Here is a 27,857-nt window from a genome sequence, read left to right on the forward strand (position 1 = left end):
GCTGGCAGCTCCCAGCCAGGGGTTTGAGAATCTCAGTGGACCCTGGGCAGGAAGTTCAGCCTTGGAGCCCGGCTTGTCCTTCAATCTTGAAGATAGGATCACAGTGTTACAGGGACTGTGCTTTCAATCTCCCTCTTGTAAAGGGGTTGTTTTTTATTTTATTTTTTATTTTATTTTATTTTATTTTATTGTGACAGAGACAGAGAGAGGGACAGACAGGAAGGGAGAGAGATGAGAAGCATCAATTCTTCATTGTGGCACTTTAGTTGTTCATTGATTGCTTTCTCATATGTGCCTTGATGGGGGGGGGGGGCTACAGCAGAGAGAGTGACCCCTTGCTTAAGCCAGCGTCCTTGGGCTCAAGCTGGTGAGCCTTGCTCAAACCAGATGAGCACCCACGCTCACGCTGGAGACCTCGGGGTCTCGAACCTGGGTCCTCTGAATCCCAGTCCAATGCTCTATCCACTGCGCCACCACCTGGTCAGGACTAAAGAGATTGTTTTAAAGTGAATTAACTTTTTAATAAAATGTGTTACATCTTTAAGAAACAAAATCACAGCACTGCACATTAGAGAGTTCTCAGAAATACCTATTTTGTATCAGATGTGGCTTTTGTGATTTGCCATCTATTGACTGGCCAAGTGAACTTTTAATTGCATGGAAATCTTCAGATGCCTACGAACTGGGCAACTTTGGAACTAGATGGTTTTCTGGTTGTCCATGGTTCTTCTTCCATGCCCTTGCCAAGCAGTCTCTATACCTGCCTACCTGCCCATCTGCCACTGGAGGGTGGTCACTTGAGCTGGCCCTTTCCTGGCTGCAAGCTCAGTAGGTGTGTCTGGAGCCCAGCATTGACCTGTCCACACAACCTTCCAAGCAGAATTGCAATTGCCTGTACTTGGCATTTGTTCATTAGTGCTAGAACTAGAAAAGTCTTTTTTTTTGTAAGTCCTATTTCTACAGTAGTATTTTTTTGGTTATGTACAGACATTGCAGTGAAAAACAAATTTAAGTGTACTGAAGTTTTCTCCTAAGCAAATTTTAATTCAGGAACAACATTCATCCCCTGATCTCTCCACCACTTTGTTGTTGCCAGCATCCCAGATGGGTCTCTTACAGAACCTGCCTTAAAGGTTGACAGGAGCATCAAGCAAGAAAACGTGTGTTCTTACTGTCCCTTCCCCTGATGGGGTGACAATTGAGATGCTTCTGTAATGCATTATTTTTCTTCCTGTGGATCCTAAGCTTTTTTAGGAAGCAAAGAAAATGCATTTGAGAGCAATTCTTTCTACAAACTGCCCCAAATCTGTAAACAGACTGCATATGCTTCTCCATGTGACCTTCTGAGGGGTTGGGAGTTCAGGACTGTAAAAAGGGACACTGTTTACTCTAAGTGTATTTTCTCTGCTCTCATCTTTCATGGACAAGGAGACAAAGCCAGTACTATCCTGAGATGTGAAGCACCTTTGGTTCCACACAAGGCTGAGATGTGTCATCGGAAGCTTTGTCCGCTGTGCTTTGTGGTGTGTGCCTGTCCACGTGCGCCAGGGCGTCTGGCACACCGAAAACCTCCTGCTTTCTGTATACTTTCTGCTGTCCCTCACTTCATTTCTCCAGGACACATAAGAGTCTCCATTTACAGCAGTGGGAACACTTCCCACAAATGCCATAGACCATCCTGGTGCTGACTTCTCATCCTATGTGGTTGTAATTATCAAATTGATTATTTGTCCTATGTTACAAACTTTAAAAAAAATAACCTTGGCCCTGGCCAGTTTGATCAGTAGTAGAGCATCAGCCCGGCATGTGGCAGTCCCAGGTTTGATTCCTGGCCACGGCACACAGGAGAAGCGCCCATCTGCTTCTCCACCCCTCCCCATCTCCTTCCTCTCTGTCTCTCTCTTCCCCTCCTGCAGCCAAAGCTCTATTGGAGCAAAGTTGGCCTGGGCACTGAGGAAGGTTCCATGGCCTCTGCCTCAGGTGCTAGAATGACTCCAGTTGCAACGGAGCAACACCCCAGATGGGCAGAGCATTGCCCCTTAGTGGGCATGCTCAGTGGATCCCAGTCAGGCGTATGCGGGAGTCTGTCTCTCTGCCTCCCTGCTTCTCACTTCAGAAATATACAAAAAAAAAAAAAAAAAAAAGATAACCTTTCACTTAGAATAAAAGTATTTGAATGATTTTTTCACTTTTATGTTGTATTTGTTTTTTGAGATCCCAAAATTATATTGCATGTTTACTGAATCACTCAAGGAACATATCAAAGTTTTAGCTATTGTTAAAACATTTCTAGCCTGAAGGAGAATTTATTCCTCTAAATAGTGACACCTTTCAAAAATACACCACCTGGAACTTTTGTTTAATAGAAAATAAGTGCTTTTGCAATAAAACATTTGAAAAATGCAAAATGGTGTTTTATACAGGGATGAGCAAGGTAGATTTACAGTTGTTTGTATGGAAAATTGTGTAATACAATAATAAAGAATAATACAAGAATAAACAGTTTTGCACATTCACAACTGTAAACCTACTTGTGCCCACCCCATATAGTATATGAATATTTCTGATTATTGGCTACTGGCTTTTTTTTTTTTTTTTCATTTTTCCAAAGCTGGAAATGGGGAGGCAGTCAGACAGACTCCCGCATGCGCCTGACCGGGATCCACCAGGCATGCCCACCAGGGGGCGATGCTCTGCCCCTCTGGGGTGTCACTCTGTTGCATCCAGAGCCATTCTAGCGCCTGAGGCAGAGGCCACAGAGCCATCCTCAGCGCCCGGGCAATCTTTGCTCCAATGGAGCCTCGGCTGCGGGAGGGGAAGAGAGAGACAGAGAGGAAGGAGAGGGGGAGGGGTGGAGAAGCAGATGGGCGCCTCTCCTGTGTGCCCTGGCCGGGAATCGAACCCGGGATTCCTGCACGCAAGGCCGACGCTCTACCGCTGAGCCAACCGGCCAGGGCCACTGGCAATTTTTAAATGTTATATATTTTAAATGGCACCAAATCGATTTTGTCTCTCTCCTTCATTTGTGTATTTGTGGGAGATACTGTTGGGAAAGTATGACAGCATGAAAAAGACTATTTTATATTAATATGAGGAAGGCTCATCAAAATTAGTTTTAAAAATATAACAAAACCATCTGAGCAGGTGATGGTGCCTTGGATAGAGTGTTGGACATGGATGTTGAGGACCCAGGTTCGAAACTCTGAGGTCACTTGCTTGAGTGTGGGCTCATCAGGCTGAGTGTGGGCTCACCCACTTGAGCACAGGGTCACCAGCTTGAGCGTGGGATCATACGCCATGGTTGCTGGCTTGGAGCTCAAGGTCGCTGGCTTGAGTCCAAGGTCTCTGGCTTAAGCAAGGGGTCACTAGCTGGTCTGGAGCCCCCAGGTCAAGGCACACATGAGAAAGCAATCAATGAACAACTAAGATGCCACAATGAAGAGTTGATGCTCTCATCTCTCTCCCTTCCAGCCTGTCTGTCCCTCTCCCTCTCACTAAAATATATTTTTTTAATATTTTTATATATATATATAAGAAAACCAAGCACATTAAAATTATTGGTATTCTGTGATATTCAAAAATGCTACTATTAATTTTAACTATTTACAGTGACTAGGATTAGTTATTGGCCTTATTTAAGGAAGAGAATTATCCTAACATAGTTAAGGCTGTTTCAGTATTTGATTAATGCTGTATTGCTGGGCTCTTTACAAACTAATGGATACTTCTAAAGTGTGTTTAAGATAGTTTACACTCTAGAGCAGTGATTTTCGACCTTTTTCACCTCAAGGTACATATAAATCAATTACTAAAATCTGTGACACACCAAAAAATATACATTTTGCAAAGCTAATAAAAATTAGTATGATTTTTATTGATTTACCCCCCCTAAAAGAATAGTTATTATTTACCCTTTTTGTTCCAGAGTGACTTTTTAAAACATTAGATTCTTACACTCATATATAAGGATTTCTGGTACCTAAAATTAACTAATCAGATGCAACATGACCAAAAAGATTCAACTCTATTATATAACCTATATATTTATCTTTTAAGACAGGGCATTCACACTAGACAGGTACTGTTGTGTTGGCTGTTGTCATTATTTTATTTGACATCTATGGGAAAAGAAGTCAGTGCCCCTGAACAGTCAGGCATTACATGTTTCAAAAATTCTTGTGACACACCAGTTGAAAATCGCTACTCTCGAGGGTCTCAGAAACATCATTGTCATGACTCCAATACTACCACAGATAAATTTGAATTGGTTTCTGTAGTAAGATTTACCTCCCAATTGTGACTGATAATTTGTCAAATACACATTGAACTCCCAGTTTGTGCCAAATTCTGTGCTCAGCAGCTGGAGACAGCAGAAAAATAAGAGTCCTCTATTCCCTAGAGAAGTTTACTTTTTTATGAGGGGGATACCTGTAAGCAATTGATAACAAGTGGTAACTCAGCTATGTGACCGGACTGAAAAGAAGTTTTATAGTGTGGCCACTGGCAAAGGTATCTCCTGGGGGCAAGCAGGGGGGAAGAGGAAGAGAGGACGGTTAGGCTTTCTGGAACAAAGAGGAAGGAAAAGGTACCAAAGGTAGCGAGAGCAGCATGAGTGAGACAGGGTGGCGATGAGTGAAGTATCATATAACTTAGAGGCCTGACCTGTCATAGCGCAGTGGATGAAGGGTCGACCTGGCACGCTGAAGTCACCAGTTGGAAACCCCAGGCTTGCCCTGTCAAGGCACATGTAATAAGCAACTACTACTAAGGTGAAGCTTCCCGCTCCTCTCCCTTCCTTTCTGTGTCTCTCTGTCCTCTCTCTAAAATCAATACATAAAAACTTTAAAAAAACAACTTACAGAATAAAATTAATAACAATTAGAAATAAATGAAAAGTATTCTCTGAGGTTTTCCCTTAAGCAATAAAATGATAATCTTATTTAAACATTAGTGAGAGTTAAAGTGTTAAAGTTGTTTTATCTGTTTTTTCAATATGAGAGAATCTTATAAAGAAAACTTTTATTCCCCACTTGAGGATACTGAGGCCCAGTGAGACCTGGGGCCCTAACTCCCAGCTTGTCAGTGAACGGGCGGCTGTGGCGAACACACACCACTGACTCAGATAAATTTGTTTTGTCACACTGTCTCCTGAACAAATACTTATTATTGGCTTTCATTTACTGCAATAAAATACTCTTCTTTCAATATTATATAAGGCATTACATTTTATTGTAATAAATGAATAGTAGAAATAGAAAATCTCAGCTGCTTTTTTATTGCTTAAGAAAATAAAACACTGAAATCTTATTCTAAATTTTTTATATTATTATAAAGGAGATTTATAATAGGTGTCTGCCAGGTTTGATTTTAGGTACTATATCAAGGGCAGCACTTTATAACCCATTCCTCAAATCTCATCTGTGGAAGTTAGAGTATCTAATGGGTTTACCATAGAGCTGCTCATGATATCACATTCAAGCAGTTCATGGAGCATAAGAAAAATTATAATGCTTAATCGATTGACATTTTAACTAAGGAAAAACCATACTTTTATAGGTTTAACTTACTGTGACATTTTCTTCTATTTCCCTTCTCCTTCATGTATCTCCTGGGAGCCTTACTAAAAAGTATAGCTCATGCTCAACAATATTTCTAGATGACAGCACAGTCAGCCAGACTAATCTTAGACCCACAGTCCAGTGGTGACTACAACTAGGTTTCCAAGGGCTGAGTGCCAGACCCCCCTAATGCTAAAAACATTCTAGCCATACGTAATTTCAGTCATTTGATTATCCTTTTCAGTTATCAGGTTAAGAAACTGGTGTTCAAATGCTATAGAAATGTTTACCTGAAATCTATGTACTGTTATTGACCAATGTCACCCTGTTAAATTTAATTTTCTAAATAAAAATTTTAAACAAAGAAACTGGTGTCAATTATATATTAATTTCAAGAACCTAAATATAAAATTTTAATTCCAATTTAATCTTAGAATGGATGGATAAAGGAAAAGCCAGTTATCAAATAAGAAATCCCAGAAAAAAAGTATTTATCTTTATTTGCTGTATTTGTTGTTAAGACACTGGTGAACACAATAAAAAAGAGAGATGCTTTTTATTGGATATTTTTATTTTAAAAAGTATGTCTTTATGAAATATAGGCCTTAAACATTATATACCACTTTGGAAATTACTCTTGGAAGAAATAACAGCTTGTTTCCAACTGGCACTGGAGTGTACCTACATTTAAATTTCATTAGATTTTCTCCATCGCACATTTTTTCCTGCATTGTTTTGTATAAAAAGTTGTTTCTTCTTCCTCTCCCCCAAAGAGGGGGGGGTGCAACACACCAGTCTTAAGGAACAAGATTTCAAGCTAATTTCTTTGTTAATAATTTATGGATAAAGTTTTTCAACTCAGGCTTTAGTTTCATAGCTAGATTAAATTTAATTTTATATATATTATATATATATGTAATATATATATAGGTGTGGGCAAAAGTAGGTTTAAGTTGTAAGTATACAAAACAGAGTTTATGCCTGTATTATTATTTATTATTTACTATATTACTTTCCATGAGAACAACTGTAAACCTACCTTGGCCCTGTAGGTGTAATTGAAGACCCAGAAGGAGAAAAAAGAGAAAGAAAAACAGAAAAAGTGTTTTAAGACAACGTGGCTAAAAAATTTTCAAATTTGTTGAAAACTATAAACCAATAGATCCAGGAGGTTCAACAAAACCCAAGCACAAGAAATATGAATAAAACTATACCAATGAGAACCAGAATCAAATTATTCCAAACTAGTGATAAAAAAAAGTCTTAAAAGCAGTCAAGAAGAAAAAAGCCATCATGTACAAAGAAAGCTAAGGATGGCATTAGATTTCTCATTGCAAACAAAACAAGCAAGAAGATAGGGAGTCAACATCTTCAAAGCTACTGAAAGAAAAAATATCAACCAAGAATTCTATACCCAGCAAAAATATCTTTCAAAAATGAAAGCAAATAAAGATTTTTTCTGAGACAAAAAGCTGGAAAAATACATCAGCAGCACACCTGCACTATAAGAAATAGTAAAGAAATTCCTTCTACCAGAATAAACATGATACCACATGGAAATGCAGATTCACACAAAGGAATAAAGAACACCAGAAATGATAACTACATAAGCAAATATATAATTATTTTCTTATTACTTAAATCTCTTTAAAGGACATTTGACTGTTTAAACAAAAATAATAGTAATGTATTATGAGGTATATAACACATAAATAACTAAAATGTATGACAACAATAGTATAAAGACTGGGAGGAAGAGGAACTGAAATACACTACTTATATTATACAAGGTTCTTATATGTGAACTGGTATAATATCACTTAAAGGTAAACTGTGATAAGTTAAAGATGTAAATTAAAACCTTAACCATTAAAATAACCCAATAAAGCCAACAGAGATAAAATGGAATAAAAAAATATTCATTCTGAAAGAAGGCAGAAAAAGAGGAAAGAGAATAACAGATGTAACAAACAGAAAGCAAATAGATGATAGACTTAAACCTAACAACATTAAAAATCATATTAAACATTAATAGTCTAAACAACTTAAATCCAAAGGCAGAGATTGTTAGATTGAATAAAAAAGCAAGACCCAAGTATCTACTTTCTAAAAAAAAAAAAGCAGGCCTTGGTTGGTTGGCTCAGTAGTAGAGCATTGGCCCAGCATGTGGAAGTCCTGGGTTTGATTCCCAGCCAGGGCACAAAGGAGAAGTGCCCATCTGCTTCTCCACTTTTCTCTCTCTCCTCCTCTCTGTCTCTCTCTTCCCCTCTTGCAGCCAAGGCTCCATTGGAGCAAAGTTGGCCAGGGCACTGAGGATGGCTCCATGGCCTCTGCCTCAGGTGCTAGAATGGACCTGGTTGCAACAGAGCAACACCCCAGATGGGCAGAGCATCGCCCCCTGGTGGGCATGCCAGGTGGATCCCAGTTGGGCGCATGCAGGAGTCTGTCTCTCTCCCTCCCTGCTTCTCACTTCAGAAAAATACAAATAATAATAATAATAATTTAAAAATTACAATAAAAAAACACACTTTAAATATAAGAATGCAAATAGATTTAATGTAAAATAATAGAAAAACATATACCATGTAACCTAATCAAAAGAAAGCTGACCAGGCAGTGGCGCAGTAGATGGGAGCGTCGGACTGGGATACAGAGGACCCAGGTTCGAGATCCCGAGGTCGCCAGCTTGAGCACGGGCTCATCTGGTTTGAGCAAATAGCTCACCAGCTTGGACCCAGGGTCACTGGCTCGAGCAGGGGGTTACTTGGTCTGCTGAAGGCCCACGGTCAAGGCACATATGAGAAAGCAATCAATGAACAACTAAGGTGTCACAACAAAAAACTGATGATTGATGCTTCTCATCTCTCTCCTTTCTTGTCTGTCTGTCTGTCCCTGTCTGTCCTTCTGACTCTCTCTCTGTCTCTGTAAAAAAAAAAAAAGCCGAGACGCCCCGGAGGGGCAGAGCATCGCCCCCTGGTGGGCGTGTCGGGTGGATCCCGATCGGGCGCATGCGGGAGTCTGACTGTCTCTCCCCGTTTCCAGCTTCAGGAAAAAAAAAAAAAAAAAAAAAGCCGAATATCAATAATATCAGACAAAGTAGGTTTCCTATCAAAAATGACCATAATTTTTTTAAATTTTATTCATTAACTGACCATATCAATTATAAATGTTTATGTACACAACAAAATAGTTTCAAAATCACTGAAGCAAAAACTGATAAAACTGCACAGAGAAATAGACAAATCCATAATTATAATCAGATATTTCAATATCTCCCTCACAATAATTTACAGAGCAAGTAGGGTAAGAGCAAAGATAGAGAACACTTGAACAGAATTATCAACCAATTTGAACTAATAATCCTTATATACTCAACAATAGAATACATATTTTTTCAAGCACACAAAGAGCATTTACCAAGTTATACCATATTTAAACCATAAAGCAGATGTCAATAACTTTGAAGAGATCAAAGTCATAAAAGTATTTTCTCTGACTACAATAGAAGTAAATTAAAAATCATGATAGCCTGGGCCCTGGCCAGGTTGGCTCAGCGGTAGCACGTGGAAGTCCCGGGTTAGATTTCCGGCCAGGACACACAGGAGAAGCCCATCTGCTTCTCCACCCTTCCCCCTTTCCTTTCTTTCTCTCTTCCCCTCCCGCAGCCAAGGCTCCACTGGAGCAAAGTTAGCACGAGTGCTGAAGATGGCTCCATGGCCTCTGCCTCAGGCACTGGAATGGCTCTAATTGCAGCGGAGCAATGCCCCAGAGGGTCCGAGCATCGCCCCCTGGTGGGCATGCCAGGTGGATCCCGGTCAGGCGCATGTGGGAGTCTGTTTGCCTTCCCCCATCCCCCACCCCATTTCTCACTTCAAAAAAGTACAAAAAAAAAATCATGATAGCCTGACCAAGTGGTGGTGCAGTGGATAGAGCGTCAGCCTGGGATGCTAAGGACTCAGGTCCAAGGCCCCAACATTGCCAGCTTGAGTGCTGGCTCACAAGCTTGAGCACAGGGTCACTGGCTTACTGCCCAAGGTCACTGGCTTGAACCCAAAATCACTGGCTTGAGCAAGGGGTCAAGGCACATATCAAAAAGCAATCGATGAACAACTAAGGTGCCGTAACAAAGAATTGATGCTTCTCATCTCTCTCCCTTCCTTTCTGTCTGTCCCTGTCTGTCCTTCTCTCTTCCTCTCTCACTAAAACAAACAAAAATCATTAATAGAACTAGATCTGGAAAAATTCCATATTTTGTGAAATTAAGTTAATTAAGTTATACACCTCTAAATACTTCATTTCCTCCCACATGTCATTTTTCAGTAAATATCAAAAGCCATATTTCATGTGTTGGCATGGTGGATAGAGCATCAGCCTAGAACGCCGAGGTCACAGTTTGAAACCCTGGGCTTGCCTGCACAGGCACATATGACAAGCAACAAGCAAGCAATGAACAAATAAAGTGAAGCAAATATGAGTTGATACTTCTCACTCTCTCCTCTCTCTCCTCTCTCTGTAAAATCAAGAAATAAAAAAAATTTTTAAGTCGTTTTTCAAAAATTCCAAATTCTAGGATTTTAGTTTCATAATATCTGGGCATAATCTTGACAAGTTTTGGAGCAACAGAGATCCTGAAAACAGCAGAGATGGGGTACAGCACAGGAACCAAAGCACGTATAGTAAGAGCCCTTGATATATTATATTACCTGCATGCCCTTCCTTACGTCCCATAAAGGGAAACTAGGCAAAGCTCCATCCCTGGGCAGGTTTCAGGTCAGAAAAAGCTTTTATGTTCTAGCCTCGGTGCTACCCTCTCTACTTATTGAAAAGTTTTATTTCCCTTTATCCACGTAATATTTTTGCTCCTAGGCGAGGCTAATTGTCTACGGATGCTCTTCATCCCCAAAATTAGGAGAGAGAGAGAGCGTTTATGTTAAATTATTTTGTTCCCTAAATAGAACTGATACACTAAAGAAAACCCCAAATTACAGCTTTTCCTTAATGATCTCTGTGGCCATCATTTCCTGAATCATCAAAAAAAAAAAAAATCTAAAAATTCCTAGCCAGATGGGAGCATGGTGTCTGTGGAAAAATGTGGTTTACTTAAAATAAGATCAAATCCTTAATTGCTTTCTCACTAACAGCTCACAAGTACCCTGTAAAAAAAAAGCTTTTGAATTTGGTATGTGGTCAAGATAATACTGAGAGGACCATTTAAATGTATATGCTACAAACCTTGATATAATGTACAGCATGATAGCTTCCACGGGGAAAGAACATTACATAATGTAAGGACAAGAGTTTGTAGCTCAGGAAAGGTAGCAAGATAAATTTACAAGCTTACAAATTGGATGACTGATAAATAATATCTCATTTTAATTTGCACTCCCTTTATTACTAGCATAAGCATTTTCTTGTTTGATCAGCTATTCAAGCTTCTACATAAAAAGTACCTATTAATTCTCTTGGTTCATTTTTTCTTAGGTTGTTCATGTTTTGCATAATAATTTGTTTTTCTCTATTATTTTGGAGACTGATCTTTTGTCTAAGATATAGGTGGAGATGTGATAGATGGATAGGGAGATCCTCATGAACAGAGAAAGAGAAATACCTATGAGGGGTGTGAAATAAGTCAGACAGAGAAAGACAAATACTACATGATTTCACTTATATGTGGAATCTTTTTTTTTTTTTTTTTTTTTTTTACAGAGACAGAGAGATAGTCAGAAAGAGGGAGAGAGAGGGATAGATAGGGACAGACAGACAGGAATGGAGAGAGATGAGAAGCATCAATCATCAGTTTTTCGTTGCAACACCTTAGTTGTTCATTGATTGCTTTCTCATATGTGCCTTGACCGTGGAGCTACAGCAGACCGAGTAACCCCTTGCTCGAGCCAGCGACCTTGGGTTCAAGCTGTTGAGCTCTGCTCAAACCAGATGAGCCCACGCTCAAGCTGGTGACCTCAGGGTCTTGAACCTGGGTCTTCCGCATCCCAGTCCGATGCTCTATCCACTGTGCCACCACCTGGTCCGGCTGGAATCTTAAAAAAGAAAACAAAAATAGAAACCAACTCACAGATACAGAGAACAAACTGATGGTTGCCACAGGAGTGGAGGATAGAGGAGTGGGTGAAAAGGGTGAAGAGGAGTAAGAGGCACAAACTCCAGTTAGGGAATGTACAGCATAGAAACATGGTCAATATCATCATAAGTTTGTATGGTGACAGTAAGTAGACTTATTGTGGTGATCACATCTTATGGAATATCAAATCACTGTATTTTACACCTGAAACTAATATAATATTGGATGTCAACTTATTTTAATTAAAAATAAATGCATGAGACATAGTTGATTTAAACTTCAGCTCTGCCATTTAATACCTGTGTTATTTAACTCTCTAAGCTTCTACTTGCACAGTCATAAAACAGGGATACTTGGATCTACCTTGTAGGCTTGCTGTGAGAATTACAGACATTTCCCAAAGAGCCTGACATGATGCTTGACATATATGTACTAGGCTATCGTAGTAGGCTATCAGTAAGTGGCATAAATCATTAAAAGAAAATATATTATCATTACTGAAAGGATGAGCATTTGTGAACCTTCAGAAACATCAAATAAAGTCAGTAATTTCAGAAACTGGAGCATCCTTAACAAGTGGAACATTTATCATTTTTAGGTTAACTAAGGTACCGCTTTAAAGTTTTCAGAGAACTTGATAAAGAATATTAAGCTATCAATTCAATAATAGTTACTTAGCACTCATATTATAACTCCAAACTATGAGGGATAACAAATGATGACATGATCCTATCCTCAAGGAGTTCACAAGAAACCCAAACCATACAACAGTATATTATGTCTTATATAAAATACAGGTTTTTAAAGAAGCCAAAACATAGGCATATAAAGTAGAATGGTGGTCGTCAGGGTTGAGGGTGAGGGAAGAATGAGAGTTACAGTTTAATGGGTACAGAGTTTCAGTTTCACAAGAGGAAAAGTTTTGGAGATGAATGGTGGTGATAGTATCACAACCTTAAGAACGTATTAATACCACTGAGCTTAACCTTAAAAATGATTAAGGTGGTAAGTTTTATGTTATGCATATTTTACCACAATTTTTAAAATTGGAAGGAAAAAACAAATGTGCCAAAGTAGATTAATCTAGAAATAAAATAGTAAAAACAGTTACACAATTAATTTCTACAAAGATTTTTAAATGGATTAAAAAATCTAGCACTTACCTTCACATTTAAAATGGTAACATTTTCCAAGCAGTAATACGGGGGTATTCCTACTAAAATACGTCTTTGTTTTCAACACCCAACCTAAACAGGAGGAGAAAAATTATTTTGCAATTAAAGGATTACACACTAAATATATAGCAATGTTTTATTTTTCTGTTCTTTTTTTTCTTTTTCTTTCTCTTTTTCTTTTTTTAGGAGAGAGAAGGGGAAATAGTGAGGCCAAGTTTTGTATGCACCCCAACTGGGATCTACCTGGCAACCCTGTCTGGGGTCAATGCTCAAGTACTGAGCTATTTTTAGCAACTGAGACCAACACTCAGACCAACTGAACTATCCTCAGTGCCCGGGGCCACACTGGAACCAATTGAGACATTGGCTGCAGGAGGGGATGAGGAGAGAGAGAGAAGCCGATGGGCACTTCTCCTGTGTGCCCAGACCGGGAATCAAACTTGGTACATCCATATGCCAGACCAACGCTCTATCCACCGAGCCACCAGTAAGGGCTAATATTTTCTTTTATTTAATTTCAAACCATCAATTCTCAACTATAGATGTGCATTTTTTGCAAGAGTAGCAAAATATTTGGGCTATGCACTGAAAATAAAGGGCATTTATGCTACTTTCAAATATAGTTGAGTATTTTAACCGCATTTTATCCATTTAAAGAACATGAGAGGGGGGAAAAAAACTTGAATCTTAATTTACTTTCAAACAGGTAACAATATTCTTATGGTATAAAATTTAAAAAGTACAAATTCTACTTTAGTTTCCCTGAAACCAACCACTTTTGCCAAAAGCAACAAATGTTACCACTGTCTTATATTTTCTTCCATCTTAGTTAATTAAATGGTGTAAAGTATTTGAATATTCCAAGAAAGTAACTTAGGAAAATATCAAACAGTAACTAGTGCTTATGATAAAAATGTACCTAAAGTTTCCCAGGAAAATATTATAACCCCAGCCAAATGAGGGTTGGCCAAATGAGGATCTCTAATAGTGATATAAAGCTTCCAGACATCCTCATCTCAATTTATAGAATGTTCTTTTTTTCTTTTAATTATTTAGTTTTAGTTGGTCAGTTTTCATTTTATCTTTATTAAAGCTTATAAGAAATGTACCACTATCTCTGCCCCAGCTTCTTGATGCTGGACCAGGAAACCATGGTGCAGAGAGAGTGGGAAAAAAAAGATATAAAACCTGTAGGGACATGGAATAACAAGTCTGGACATAGATAGGGAAGAGCCATGAATAAGTTCTTCTTGTATACATTGAAAAGAATATATTCATTGGTGTTCTGTTCTTTAATCTCTCCTGCTTTTCACTTCTAAATCTCAATCTAGAATAGCAGAGAGGTGGAACAAAGACAAATTAAATATCGTTATGATTTCTAAATGAAACTAATTAAGTAAAACTAAAGTAAATTTGGAAAACAAGACATTCAATAAATTGACACAAGGTAGTGATTGTCTGAAGTATGAGGAAAACTTTCTAGTGTAAAAAATAATTTCTTTTTCCTTTTCCAAGTGAGAGGAGGGGAGATAGACAGACAGACTCCCTCATGTGCCCCAACCGGGATCCACCCAGCAACCCCAGACTGGGGCCAATGCTCTGCCCATCTGGGGCTATGCTCACAACTGAGCTATTGTTAACTCCTGAAGTGGAGGCTCAACGGAGCCATCCTCAGCAACCAGGGCTGATGAGCTCAAACCAATCGAGCAATGGCTAGAGGAGAGGATGAGAAAGAGAGAGGGAGAACAGGGAGGGGGAAGAGTGGAGAAGCAGATGGTCACTTCTCCTATGTGCCCTGACCTGGAATCAAATCTAAGACATCCATACGACAGGCTGATGTTATACCATTGAGCCAACAGGCCAGGGTGTGAAAAATAATTTAAATATATTAATTAGACTGCTAGTTTCATAGGAGTATATATGTGTCAAACTCTCTAAATTGTACACCTAAGACCTGGGCCCTGGCTGGGTGGTTCAGTGGATAAAATGTTAGCCCAGTGTGCCAGAGGTCACAGGTTAGACTCCCAGTCAGAGCACATACGGGAAAAGGTCAATGAGTGAGTATGCAACTAAGTGAAATAAGTTGTGTGTTTTTTTCCTTTACCTGGTGAGGCAAGTTTTCAGTAATCATTTCTTCAAATAGGTTCTCAATATCTTGCTCTCTCTTCTTCTTCTGATACCCATATGATGTATATGTTGTTACACTTGATGTTCAGATTTTCCTCAGTTTTTTCAATTCTTTTTTCTTTTTGCTGCTCTGCTTGAGTGTTTTCTACTACTTTGCCCTTTAAATTGCTAACTCTGTCCACTGCTTCATCTAACCTACTGTTTATTCCTTCTAGTGTATTCATTTGTGAGTGGTTCTTTTTTATGGTTTCTATGTCCTTTTTAATACTTATCTCTTTGTTTAAGTTCTCACTGAGTTCATCCATTCTTCCCCTAAGTGTGTTCGTTTTGGGGCCTCTTGGGACTCCAGTGCAGGTTAATGTTAGACACTGCCTGGAAACGAGTTTGGAGATACCAAGTGATCTGCAGTTTGAGGCTACTTCTGCTGGACTTGGGTGTATGTGGAAGGGACCAAGCTGTATACCAAGGCTGGCTTCCACCAATTCCAAGCTGGGGGCAGGTCTGCATATTGCTCAAGACACGCTGAGATATGGTTTACTGTGGCTAGTCCTGGAGATGGTCCTCAGTGAATCACAGCTGTGTTGTTGCTTTTTTAATTGAATCTGGGCTGGCCTGTGCCTCACATTAATCAATAGAATGAGACAGAAATAGGGTTATATCAATTCTAGGCTTGGCCATTAAAAGGCAACTTCTACTTGCTCTGTTTTGGAGCTCTGAACTGTCATTTAACCAGTTTAGTACCCTGCAGAAGAAATCACATGGAAAGGCCACATGAAGAAGAGAGGCCCTGAGACTATGTAAGAAGAGACCAGACAACACAATTTCTTAGTTGAGCTTCTCCATCTGAGTCCCACCACATTACAGACCCCAAGCAAGATCAGCAGGCAAACTGCTCATTTGAGCCCAGTCAACCCTCACAACTCTGATAGAAGACAAAAAGTTATTTTAATTCAGTTTTGAAGTAATTTGTTAAATAGAAATAGATAATGAAACACTGTCTTAGTTTCTCTTTAGATTTTTTTTTGTGTATTTGAGGAAAAATTAAAACAAACTGATTCAGCCATATAAAGGAATGATGTACTGATTTATACATACTGCAACATGGGTAAACTTTGAAAACATTATGTTAAATGAAAAGAGTCAGACATAAATGGCCACAACTGTTATGCTTTCATTTCCATGAAATGTCCAGAATAGGGAAATCCATAGAGATAGAAAACAACTGGTGGTTGTCAGAGGCTAGGGGGAGGTGAGGACAAATAGAAGGTACCTCCTAATGGGTATAAGGTTGCTTTTCGGGATAATAAAAATGTTCTGGAATTAGATAGTGATGATGGGTACTTCCTTGTGAATATAATACTAAAATCCACCAACACTTTAAAAGAGTGCATTTTATTGCATATAAATTATATCTCAAATTTAAAAATTAATGTTCATTCCCAAGAGGACATACAAATGGCCAACAGATATATGAAAAGATGCTCATCTTCACTAGCTATTCAAGAAATGCAAATCAAAACTACACCTGTCAGATTGGCTATTATCAAAAAGACGGGTAATAACAAGTGTTGGAGAGGCTGTGGAGAAAAAGGAACCCTCATTCACTGCTGGTGAGAATGAAAATTAGTACAACCATTTGTTGTAGTATGATGAAGAAAGTATGATGGTTCCTCAAAAAATTAAGAATAGAACTACCGTATGAACCAGCAATCCCTCTGTTGAGTAGCTACCCCAGAAACTTGAAAACTGGTATTTTTTTTTTTGGTATTTTTCCGAAGCTGAAAATGGGGAGGCAGTCAGACAGACTCCCGCATGTGCCCGACCGGGATCCACCCGGCATGCCCACCAGGGGGCAATGCTCTGCCCATCTTGGGGCATCGCTCTGCCACAATCAGAGCCATTCTAGTGCCTGAGGCAGAGGCCACAGAGCCATCCTCAGTGCCCAGGAAAACTTTGCTCCAATGGAGCCTTGGCTGCAGGAGGGGAAGAGAGAGACAGAGAGGAAGGAGAAGGGGAGAGGTGGAGAAGCTGATGGGCGCTTCTCCTGTGTGCCCTGGCCGGGAATCGAACCCAGGACTCCTGCACGCCAGGCCAAAAACACTGGTATTTAAAGATACATGCAACCCCATGTCATCATAGCATTATTCACAGTGGCCAAGACATAGAAACAACCACAGTGTCCCTTGATAGAGGATTGGATAAAGAAGATGTGGTACATATATACAATGGAATACTACTCAGCCATAAGATATAATGTCATAGTGCCATTTATGACAACACAGATGGACCCTGAAAACATTACACTGAGTTAAATAAGTAAATCAGAGAAAGCTAAGAACTGTATGATTTCACATGTAGGTGGGATATAAAACTGAGACTCCTGGACATAGATAAAAGTGAAGTGGTTACCAGGAAGAGGGGGACACGGGAGAGTGAGACGTGGAGGAAGGGGGCAGGGGAAGGGTGTAAAGAGTAACAAATATAAGGTGACGGAAAATTATTTGACTTTGGGTAAAGGGTATATGACATAATCAACAGTTCAAATGCTATAGAAATGTTGACCTAAAAACGATATACTCTTATTGATCAATGTCACCCTGTTAAATTTAATTTTCTAAATAAAATTTAAAAAATAAAATAGCCTGACCTATGGTGGCGCAGTGGGTAAAAGCATCGACCTGGAACACTGAGGTCGCTGGTTCGAAACCCTGGGCTTCCCTGGTTAAGGCACATATGGGAGTTGATGCTTTCTGCTCCTCCCTCCCTTCTCTCTCTGTCTGTCTGTCTCTCTTTCTCTCTCTCTGTTTCCTCTTTCTAAAATGAATAAAATCTTAAAAAAAAATAAAATAAAAATTAATGTTCATAATTTTCAAAATGTAACGTCATGTTATTATCAAGCTATAACTGTCTAAATAGCTAGCTAGCCATGACTTCCAGTGAATCAGGAGTCAATTACCAACCTGAATTTGCAATACAAGGAATTTTACTAAATGTTACCATTTTTATTTTATGAATACAAACTTCTTCCTGTTGGAATTAGTTCTGCTGAGTAGTTTTCCTTTTTTGTTTTTTTAATTGAGAGCAGGGGAGGCAGAGGGACACATTCCTGCATGCACTCTGATGGGGATCCACCTGGCAAGCCCCCTATGGGGGCAATGCTCCACCTATCTGGGGCATTACTCAGTTGGTTAGCAATCAAGTCATTTTTTATCAGTTGCCTGGCAATCGAGTCATTTTTTTAGCACCTGAGGCAGAGCCCACAGAGCCATCCTCTGTGCCCAGAGCCAATTTGCCTCTATTGATAGAGCCATGACTGAGAGAACTGGTGAGAGAGAAAGAGAGAAGGGAAGGGAGAGGGGTAGAGAAGCAAATGGTTGCTTCTCCTGTGTGCCTTGACCAGCGAATCAAACCTGGGACATCCACATGCTGGGTCAACGCTCTACCACTGAGCAAACCAGCCAGGACCAAGTTCTCCATTTTATAAGGCTTCTTCATCTCCTCTTTGTGTCTAGTCTGAAGTGGGCTTTAAAACTATCATAAGATCATTTGCCATATGGGAGGGGTTTGGGAGGACTGGGTGAAAAGGTAAAGGGATTAAGAAACACAAATTGGTAGTTACAAAATAATAACAGGGATGTAAAGTACAGCATAGGGATATAGTCAATAATACTGTAATAACTATATATGTGCCACGTGGGTACTAGACTTATTGGGGGGGTTACTTTATAAGTTACATAAACACTATGCCACTATGCAGCACTCCTGAAACTAATAAAAACATTGAAGGTCAACTGTAACTGAAAGAAAATAAAATTAAAAATAAATAAAAAGGGATAAACTGTAAATAAATATATATATATAAAATATATATATATAAATATATATAAATATATATATATAAAATATAAATATATATATATAAAATATATATATATATAAAATATATAAAATCCTTATTGGATTTGTTTGCAAACCAAGAGTACGATGTTAAAAACAAGGGTCTAAGAGTACTTCTAGGAGAAACCCACAGGTATCAGTGCGTGAACTTTGTACTGTCTGCTTGTGTGGACAAAAGTCTACTTTGCTTGCTTCTTGATTCATCCATGAGGTTGCCTGAAACTGAGTCTAAAATCAAAGGTATTACCATTAACCTAAATAAATTCTATCTGTTTGGAATACTTTTTTTTATAAAAGATTAAAAAAAAACAAAACAACCACAGAGTATGCTTGAGTTTCTAAGTATTGTTTATGATGATATTTGGTTCTTTCTTTAGAAGAAAGAATTCTTATCTACATTCCTTATACAAATATTTCATTCAACAAGACTCTCAAGCAACTTAATAAGAAAGATGATAAACATCTTCAAATGTCTGGATTTGTACAGTTTTTAAATCACAATACTTACTATATTTCATGTTGTTCCAAGCAGATATAAATTTAGTTTTTAGCTTGTCGACTTCTTCTGTTCCTGTGGCCTCCATATTCAAATTCTAAAGAAAAAGCCATCACTTGATTCCATTCTTCTATGGAGTTTAATCATTTGTACTGATTAAAAGGAAACAATCAAAGAAAAATAAATAATAAGTATACAGTATATGATGCAATATCTGCCAGTTATTTAAGTGATTAATAAAATTTGAACTTGAAATGAGTAAACCAATTTTTCATTTTACAGAACTATAATATATTCACTAAGTATTTTAAATCAAAATAAAACATTTAATACAAAATATAAAACAATATAAATTATCACACAAAGTTAGACAATAATCTCCCCCATGTATTCACAATTAAAAACAATAAGTTAGGCCCTGGCCAATGGCTCAGTGGAGAGAATGCCGTTCCGCATACCAAGGTTGTGGGTTCGATCCCCTATCAGGGAACATATGAGAAGCAACCAATGAGTGCCCAATAACATGGAACTAAGTGGAAAAACGAGTTGATGCTTCTCTCTCTCGACCTCCCTTCCTAATCCCCTCTCTCAAATCAATGGAAAATTTTTTAAAAAAATAAGTTAACTTAGTAACACAGCTCCAGTTTGGTGCTTGTGAGACTATTCAAGATTGGTTTTATTTGTAATTAGAGAAAGCGATTTGAAATTTTATAAAAAATAATGACTATCTTCAGAATGGATGTTTCAATACATATTGATTCAGTCACATCTTTCATATAAAGCCTAAATGTTTTATTGTTTTAATTAAGGCTTCCTAGCCTTCCTTCTTACCCTAATACTGCAGCATTAAAAAAAGAAAAAAGGAATGTCTTATATTTACAACAGAAAATGTTTTCATACTTTAAAATAAAAATAAATGTAGCTCATAAGTGTTTGTTCTATAACTAACTTGAGGGAAAATAGAGATCTGTGATATAAATGAAACAAACAAATTATAGCTGAAAACACTTGAGCTCATTTGCAATAATTTACAGATAGTTTACTTTTCAACAAAAGAATACTGCACAGAACATTACCATTTTAGGGTTATGAATATCTACTCAAAAGTACTGATGCATTCATTTCTCTAACAACAGACATTCCATTTCATAATATGTATTACAAGCTACTAATTATACATCGTAGTGGAGGCAGGAGAAAGCATGGCCCTTTGGAAGAAGTGAAAAATCGAATGTGACTAGAACATAGAAAGTCCAAAAAAGTGGCAAGAGATGTGGTTATACGAGCCAGAGCACACAGGGCCTTGTAGACCATGTTAAGAATTTTGTTCTTTGTCCTTCCTAAAAGCAACTGGTTTCAAACAAATAGCAGAATCAGATTCTGTGGGTTTGTCTGACTCCAAACTCAGCAAAGAGAATAGACTGAAAAGAGACAGGAGTAGATGGTAAGAGTATACTACTACTGTATAAGACTATAATACAGTGTGTCCGTAAAGTCATGGTGCACTTTTGACCAGTCACAGGAAAGCAACAAAAGACGATAGAAATGTGAAATCTGCACCAAATAAAAGGAAAACCCTCCCAGTTTCTGTAGGATGAGTGGCAGCTTTTGCATATGCGCAGATGATGACGTAACACCATGTATACAGCGGAGCACCCCCAGCCATGCCAGTCGAGATGTGGACAGTACAGAGGAAAGTTCAGTGTGTTCTGTGGCTCGCTAAATTCGAATCCATGACCAAAGTGCAACGTGAATATTGGCGCATTTATAATGAAGCGCCACCACATAGGAATAACATTACTCAGTGGGATAAGCAGTTGAAGGAAACCGGCAGTTTGGTGGAGAAACCCCATTCTGGTAGGCCATCAGTCAGTGATGAGTCTGTGGACGCTATACGGGATAGCTACCTAAGGAGCCCTAAAAAATCTGTGTGTGAGCCCACATCAAACTGCACAGAATAACTATGAAACTGAGAGAGCTTTCCTTTTATTTGGTGCAGATTTCACATTTCTATTGTCTTTTGTTGCTTTCCTGTGACCGGTCAAAAGTGCACCATGACTTTACGGACACACTGTAGAAGTGATAGCAGCTTAGACTGGAGCAGTGGAGATGGAGATATATATGGGGAACCATGTCAAAACTTCAGGAAATCTTGGTGATAAAATGGATGTGGAAGGTAAGAAAGAGGGATATGTCAAAGATACACCCAGCAAGGTTCTTGGCTTGTGAAGCTAAACAGATGGTGCCAATCACTGAAATAGGGAACATTAGGACAGGGGCAGGTTAGAGGCAGATCATGAATTTGGTTTATACAGAGTTTAAGATACCTCTGAGAGATACAGTAGAGAATCATTATTTATTTAATCACTTCATAAATTATTGCCAGGCACTATTCTAGGCAATGCAGATAAAGCTTAGAACAAAGACAGTGGAGTATAGCAGGTCCTTGAATAAAGTCATTGCATTCAACATTATTTAGTTATTATGATAAAATGCTGTAGGAACTTAACTCTTGTTTATATCAATTAACCCATGGGAAAACTTATTTAATTATATGTTGCTTCACTTAAAGTTGCAGAACCTATCAACAACCATGAAGTGAAGACTACTGTACTTCTATCATGGAGTTATACTCTACATATATTCTAGAGAGGATAACTAGGCAGTTGGAGTATATATTGATAGATCTGGAGCTCATGGGAGAGGTCTAGGCTAGAGGTATTACTAATCTGAGAATTGCTAATGTACAAATGGCAGAGCTACAGACATGTTCCTCCAGGTCTTTGCCTTGTTCATGCTTGCACTCCCTGCCTTGAGGATGCAAAGGCTCTTCATGAAATTGCATCTGCCCACTTACTCAGCTTCCTCTCTTGCCACTCCTTCACAAGCACCATATACTGAAGACATGTTTCTATTAGCAAAAGAGAGAGAGGAAAACAAAGACAGAGAATTAGAGACAGACACACAGGAAGAGAGAGATGAGAAGAATCAACTCATAGTTGCGGCACTTCAGTTGTTCATTGATTGCTTTCTCATATGTGCCTTGACGGTGGGGGGGGGGGCCGCTCCAGTTGAGCCAATGATCCTTGCTCAAGCCAGCAACCTTGGGCTCAAGCCAACAACCATGGGGTCATGTCTATGATCCCATGCTCAAGCTAGCGACTCCAAGCTCAAGTTGGTGAGCCCACGCTCAAGCTCGTGAGGCCGTGCTCAAGCCAGAAACCTCAGAGTTTCGAACTTGGGTCCTCTGCGTCCCAGGTTGACACTTTATCCACTGTGCCACCACCTGGTCAGGTCTGAAAGCATTTTTAATACTAATATTAAAGCCTCCTAAACTTGACATACTGTCTGACACCTCTGTATCTTTGCATGTGTTGTTCCCTCTACTGAGAATGCCTCCTGCTCACCCCCATTTTTCACTACCTTATTTATCATGATTCCCTAAGTCCCAGCTTAAGTGTTACCTCCTCTGGTAAAACTGGTATGATTTCTACACTCACCCAAACAGCAAGCTAAGATAAATGCCCCTCCTGTTACCTCTCATAGAATCCTTTCTCTATCACAGCATTCCTCACACTATGTTGTAATTACTTGTTTCTTAGTTGTCTCTTACTCTAGACCAGGGGTCTCAAACTCAACTCAGCATGTGGGCTGCAGAGCAAGATCACAGCCATTCCGCGGGCCACACTAGGTCTACAAAAGGCAACTGTTACGCAACACTTTTCTCACTGCAGTTGAAAACAAAAAAAAAAAATCAGTACAATAAGCACAATCGTACATGCAGTTTACTCAGTGTCACAAAACGACCAGAAACTGTAGTTCGCATCACAACTGCTGTTAACTAAGCTAATATCTAGCTAGGATGCTAGAGAAATGAAAAATACAAGTAGGCCCCTAGGCTTACTTAATTTTATCCAAAATATTTTGAACTTCATGGATTAGTCTGCGGGCCGCACAAAATTGTTCGGTGGGCCGCATGCGGCCCGCAGGCCGCGAGTTTGAGACCCCTGCTCTAGACAGTAAACTGGTTGTTGTTTTTTTGTGAGAGAGACTGAGAGAGGGATAGACAGGGACAGACAGACAGGAAAGGAGAGAGATGAGAAGCATCAATTCTTCATTATGGCATCTCAGTTGTTCATTGATTGCTTTCTCATATGTGCCTTGACCGGGGGACTACAGCAGATGGAGTGACCCTTTGCTCAAGCCAGCGACCTTGGGCTCAAGCTGGTGAGCCTTGCTAAAACCAAATGAGCCCGCACTCAAGCTGGTGACCTCGGGGTTTCAAACCTGGGTCCTCCACATCCCAGCCCAATGCTCTATCCACTGCAACACCACATGATCAGGGCTAGACAGTAAACTTTTTAAAGGTCCTTAACGTCTGACAGGTGATTGGTTCTCAAAATATGTTTATTAAATGAATCAGTGAACTGGGAAATTAGTGAAATATAGGTGCATCACTCATAGCACTTTTGCCAGCTGTAATTAGAATTTTTTTAAACTGACAATTTGAATATAGAAAAGTAAAAATATTTTCCTCCAGAAAACTACAAAATTTAATAAAATTTGGAAAAGAAGGGAAAAGGTCTTATAAAATGTGTGAATTATGGCCCTGGCTGGTTGGCTCAGCAGTAGAGTGTCGGCCTGGCGTGCGGGGGACCCGGGTTCCATTCCCGGCCAGGGCACATAGGAGAAGCACCCATTTGCTTCTCCACCCCACCCCCTCCTTCCTCTCTGTCTCTCTTCCCCTCCCACAGCCAAGGCTCCATTGGAGCCAAGATGGCCGGGGCGCTGGGGATGGCTCCTTGGCCTCTCCCCCAGGCGCTAGAGTGGCTCTGGTCTCAGCAGAGCGACGCCCTGGAGGGGCAGAGCATCGCCCCCTGGTGGGCAGAGCGTCGCCCCTGGTGGGCGTGCCAGGTGGATCCCGGTCGGGCGCATGCGGGAGTCTGTCTGACTGTCTCTCCCCGTTTCCAGCTTCAGAAAAATACAAAAAAAAAAAAAATGTGTGAATTATATATAGTTCATCCACATGAAGGGTTATATAGCCATTAAAAATGTTTTTAAAGAGTTTGTGAAAGTGGGAAAACACTAAGCGGAATCTAACACTTTAAGTATCACATGATGCTGGTGTACAAAGAGAGAGGCTAGAAAGAAGTACACCAAAATGTTGACAATAGTTTCCCTAAATGTAATATCACATGTGGTTTTTTGTTGTTGTTGTTGTTGTTGTTGTTTTGTATTTTTCTGAAGCTGGAAACTGGGAGAGACAGCCGGACAGACTCCCGCATGCACCCGATCAGGATCCACCCAGCACGCCCACCAGGGGCGACGCTCTGCCCACCAGGGGGCGATGCTCTGCCCCTCCAGGGCGTCGCTTTGTTGCGACCAGAGCCACTCTAGCGCCTGGGGCAGAGGCCAAGGAGCCATCCCCAGCGCCCGGGCCATCTTTGCTCCAATGGAGCCTTGGCTGCGGGAGGGGAAGAGAGAGACAGAGAGGAAGGAGAGGGGGAGGGGTGGAGAAGCAGATGGGCGCTTCTCCTGTGTGCCCTGGCCGGGAATCGAACCCGGGACTTCTGCACGCCAGGCCGATGCTCTGCCACTGAGCCAACCGGCCAGGGCCCACATGTGGTTATTTTTATATCATTACTGTCTACCTTTTCTGAGTCTTATACAAAGAACATATGTACCTTTTAGAATTTAAAAAGTTTGTTTTTTAAAAATAACCACCATGAATCTTCTAAATCTAAATTTCTTAAAATAAGAGACTATACATGTATGCATTTTCCTCCTAAGTCAGAAAGAAAATGGGCCACAGGGAAAACTTTGAAACAGTTTCCAATGCCACTACCAGGAACCTCTAAACAGTCCTTAGCAAAAGCATGAAAATCAATATATATTCAAGTGGGTGGGAGGAAAAAAGAAGACAAAGTAAGAAATTTTGTATGGAAAAAGTCTGTATCTAGTTAATGACCCCTAAATTAATAAATAAGCAATGTAAGATTCTGTGATACAGAAATTAATGAGAAATATTCTTGACCATTCTATCAGAACATTTTTATTGTCATTGTTATAGAGAATAAATGAGAACAATACAATTATTACCATAAGGTAAAACTAGTTAAGCTGTTGCTAATTTTAAAATTCAGTATAGTTACTTTTCATATAATTAAAATTGAATTCCAATTTTCTCTTTAAAAATATATATATATTTTTTTTATTTTGGGGGGGGGTTTGTATTTTTCTGAAGCTGGAAATGGGGAGGCAGTCAGACAGACTCCCGCATGCGCCCGACCAGGATCCACCCGGCACGCCCACCAGGGGATGATGCTCTGCCCATCTGGGGCATCGCTCTGTTGCGACCAGAGCCATTCTAGCGCCTGGGGCAAAGGCCAAGGAGCCATCCCCAGTGCCCGGGCCATCTTTTGCTCCAATGGAGCCTTGGCTGCGGGAGGGGAAGAGAGAGTCAGAGAGGAAGGAGAGGGGGAGGGGTGGAGAAGCAGATGGGCACTTCTCCTGTGTGCCCTGGCCAGGAATCGAACCCGGGATTTCTGCACACCAGGCCGACGCTCTACCACTGAGCCAACCGGCCAGAGCCAGATTTTATTTATTGATTTTAGAGAGGGAAGAGAGAGAGAGAGAGAAGTGGGGGGAGAAGCAGGAAGAATCAACTCGCATCAACTTGAAGTAGTTGCTTCTCATGTGTACCTTGACTGGGATAGCCTGGGGTTTTTGAATCAGCGACCACAGCCGTTCCAGGTCAATGCTTTATCCATTGCACCACCACAGGTCAGGCAAATTCCAATCTTCTATATAGACAGAAACTCACTTTATTTCTGCAACAAAAATTTAGGCCCTGGCCACTTGGCTTAGTGGTATAGTGTCTACCAGATTTGTGGAAGTCCTGGGTTCAATCCCCAGTCAGGGCACACAGGAGAAGCGACCATCTGCTTCTTCACCCCTCACCCCCTCTCTCTATCTCTCTCTCTCTTTTCCCCTCCTAAAGCCATTAGTTCAGGCAAAGTTGGCCCTGGGCACTGAAGATGTCTCCATGGCCTCGCCTCAGGCGCTAGAATAGCTCAGTTGCCGAGCAACAAAGCAGTGTACTCAGACCTGCAGAGCATCACCCCTTAGTGGGCTTGCCAGGTGGATCCCGGTCAGAGTGCATGTGGGAGTCTGTCTCTGCCTCCCCAATTCTCAATTTAAAAAAAAAATTAATGTCTATTCCTAAAAATCCTAACTTTAAAGGAGAGACGATTTTGAAAAGTGATTCCTTGAACCATGTTGTAAAGTATAATATATCGAAACACTTCAAAAAGGAATTCCAAATAAGAGAATTTGCCTTACTGCATATTAACATACATAAAAATTAAAGTTTAATAATACTTAAACTTATTATTTTTATTAGCAAAGATGATACTGAATAAAACATAATAGAGAGTTTAGAATTTAGGATCTGATATAATATATATTTCACATCAGAGAGAAAAGATGGCTAATTTAATAAATACTAGGCCCTGGCCAGTTGGCTCAGTGGTAGAGCGTCGGCCTGGCTGCAGAAGTCCTGGGTTCGATTCCCGGCCAGGGCACACAGGAGAAGCGCTCATCTGCTTCTCCACCCCTCCCCCTCTCCTTCCTCTCTGTCTCTCTCTTCCCCTCCCGCAGCGAGGCTCCATTGGAGCAAGGATGGCCCGGGCGCTGGGGATGGCTCCTCAGCCTCTGCCCCAGGCGCTAGAGTGGCTCTGGTCGCCGCAGAGCGATGCCCCGGAGGGGCAGAGCATAGCCCCCTGGTGGGCAGAGCATCGCCCCCTGGTGGGCGTGCCGGGTGGATCCCGGTTGGGCGCATGCGGGAGTCTGTCTGACTGTCTCTCCCAGTTTCCAGCTTCAGAAAAATACAAAAAGAAAAAATAATAATAATAATTTAATAAATACTAGAATAAGCTAGCCATTTTAAAAATAAAGCTACTTCACATACTATAAATTGTAGATGAATCAAAGAGTTAATTACAAATGCAAACACGTGGTTTATGTGCATATACTACAAGAAAGTATTAATTTAAATTGTCTTAATCTTGTAGAAAGGGCCTTTCTCAGTGTGATAAGCAAAACTAAAAATACAAAGGAAAATGTAATTACATAAAAATGAAAATTTCTATATAGGAAGAAGAAAAAGAGCATTAACAAGGATGTGTTACAATTCACTAATAAGGAAAAAATTCAATACCCAATATATAGCAACAAAGTGTTAATGTCCCTAATATACAAAGAACTCTTATACATCAATCAGAACAAAAAAAAACCCAGATGGAAAATAAAATAGGCATTCTAAAAGAAAAAGTCCAGCCTGACCAGGCGGTGGCACAGTGGATATAGCACTGGACTGGGACACAGATGACCCAAGTTCAAAACCCTGAGGCCGCCAGCTTGAGCATGGGCTTATCAGGCTTGAGCACAGGCTAATCAGCTTGAGCGCAGGGTCACTGTGAGCATGAGATCATAGACATGACCCCATGGTCGCTAGCTTGAGCCCA

The 27,857-nt window shown here is 40.0% G+C and overlaps 1 protein-coding gene and 1 non-coding gene across 6 annotated transcripts in view; both read right to left on the reverse strand.

Annotated features, from left to right (window-relative positions):
* ATG4C (autophagy related 4C cysteine peptidase) overlaps window positions 1-27,857 on the reverse strand; it is a 102,516-nt gene that overhangs the window by 55,669 nt on the left and 18,990 nt on the right. For all 5 annotated transcript variants that reach the window (XM_066269010.1, XM_066269008.1, XM_066269009.1 and 2 more), the window contains 2 exons: window positions 19,345-19,484; window positions 12,801-12,884 (listed from right to left, as the gene is read on the reverse strand). In XM_066269010.1, coding sequence (XP_066125107.1) covers window positions 12,801-12,884; window positions 19,345-19,420 — 160 coding nt within the window. In that variant the 5' untranslated portion in view covers window positions 19,421-19,484. The remainder of the gene's footprint in view (window positions 1-12,800; window positions 12,885-19,344; window positions 19,485-27,857) is intronic.
* TRNAA-UGC (transfer RNA alanine (anticodon UGC)) lies at window positions 2,882-2,957 on the reverse strand. Its single transcript has one exon. It is a non-coding gene; the product is annotated as a tRNA-Ala (tRNA).

The sequence above is a fragment of the Saccopteryx bilineata genome, chromosome 3, assembly GCF_036850765.1.
Source record: "Saccopteryx bilineata isolate mSacBil1 chromosome 3, mSacBil1_pri_phased_curated, whole genome shotgun sequence".
NCBI lineage: Eukaryota > Metazoa > Chordata > Mammalia > Chiroptera > Emballonuridae > Saccopteryx > Saccopteryx bilineata.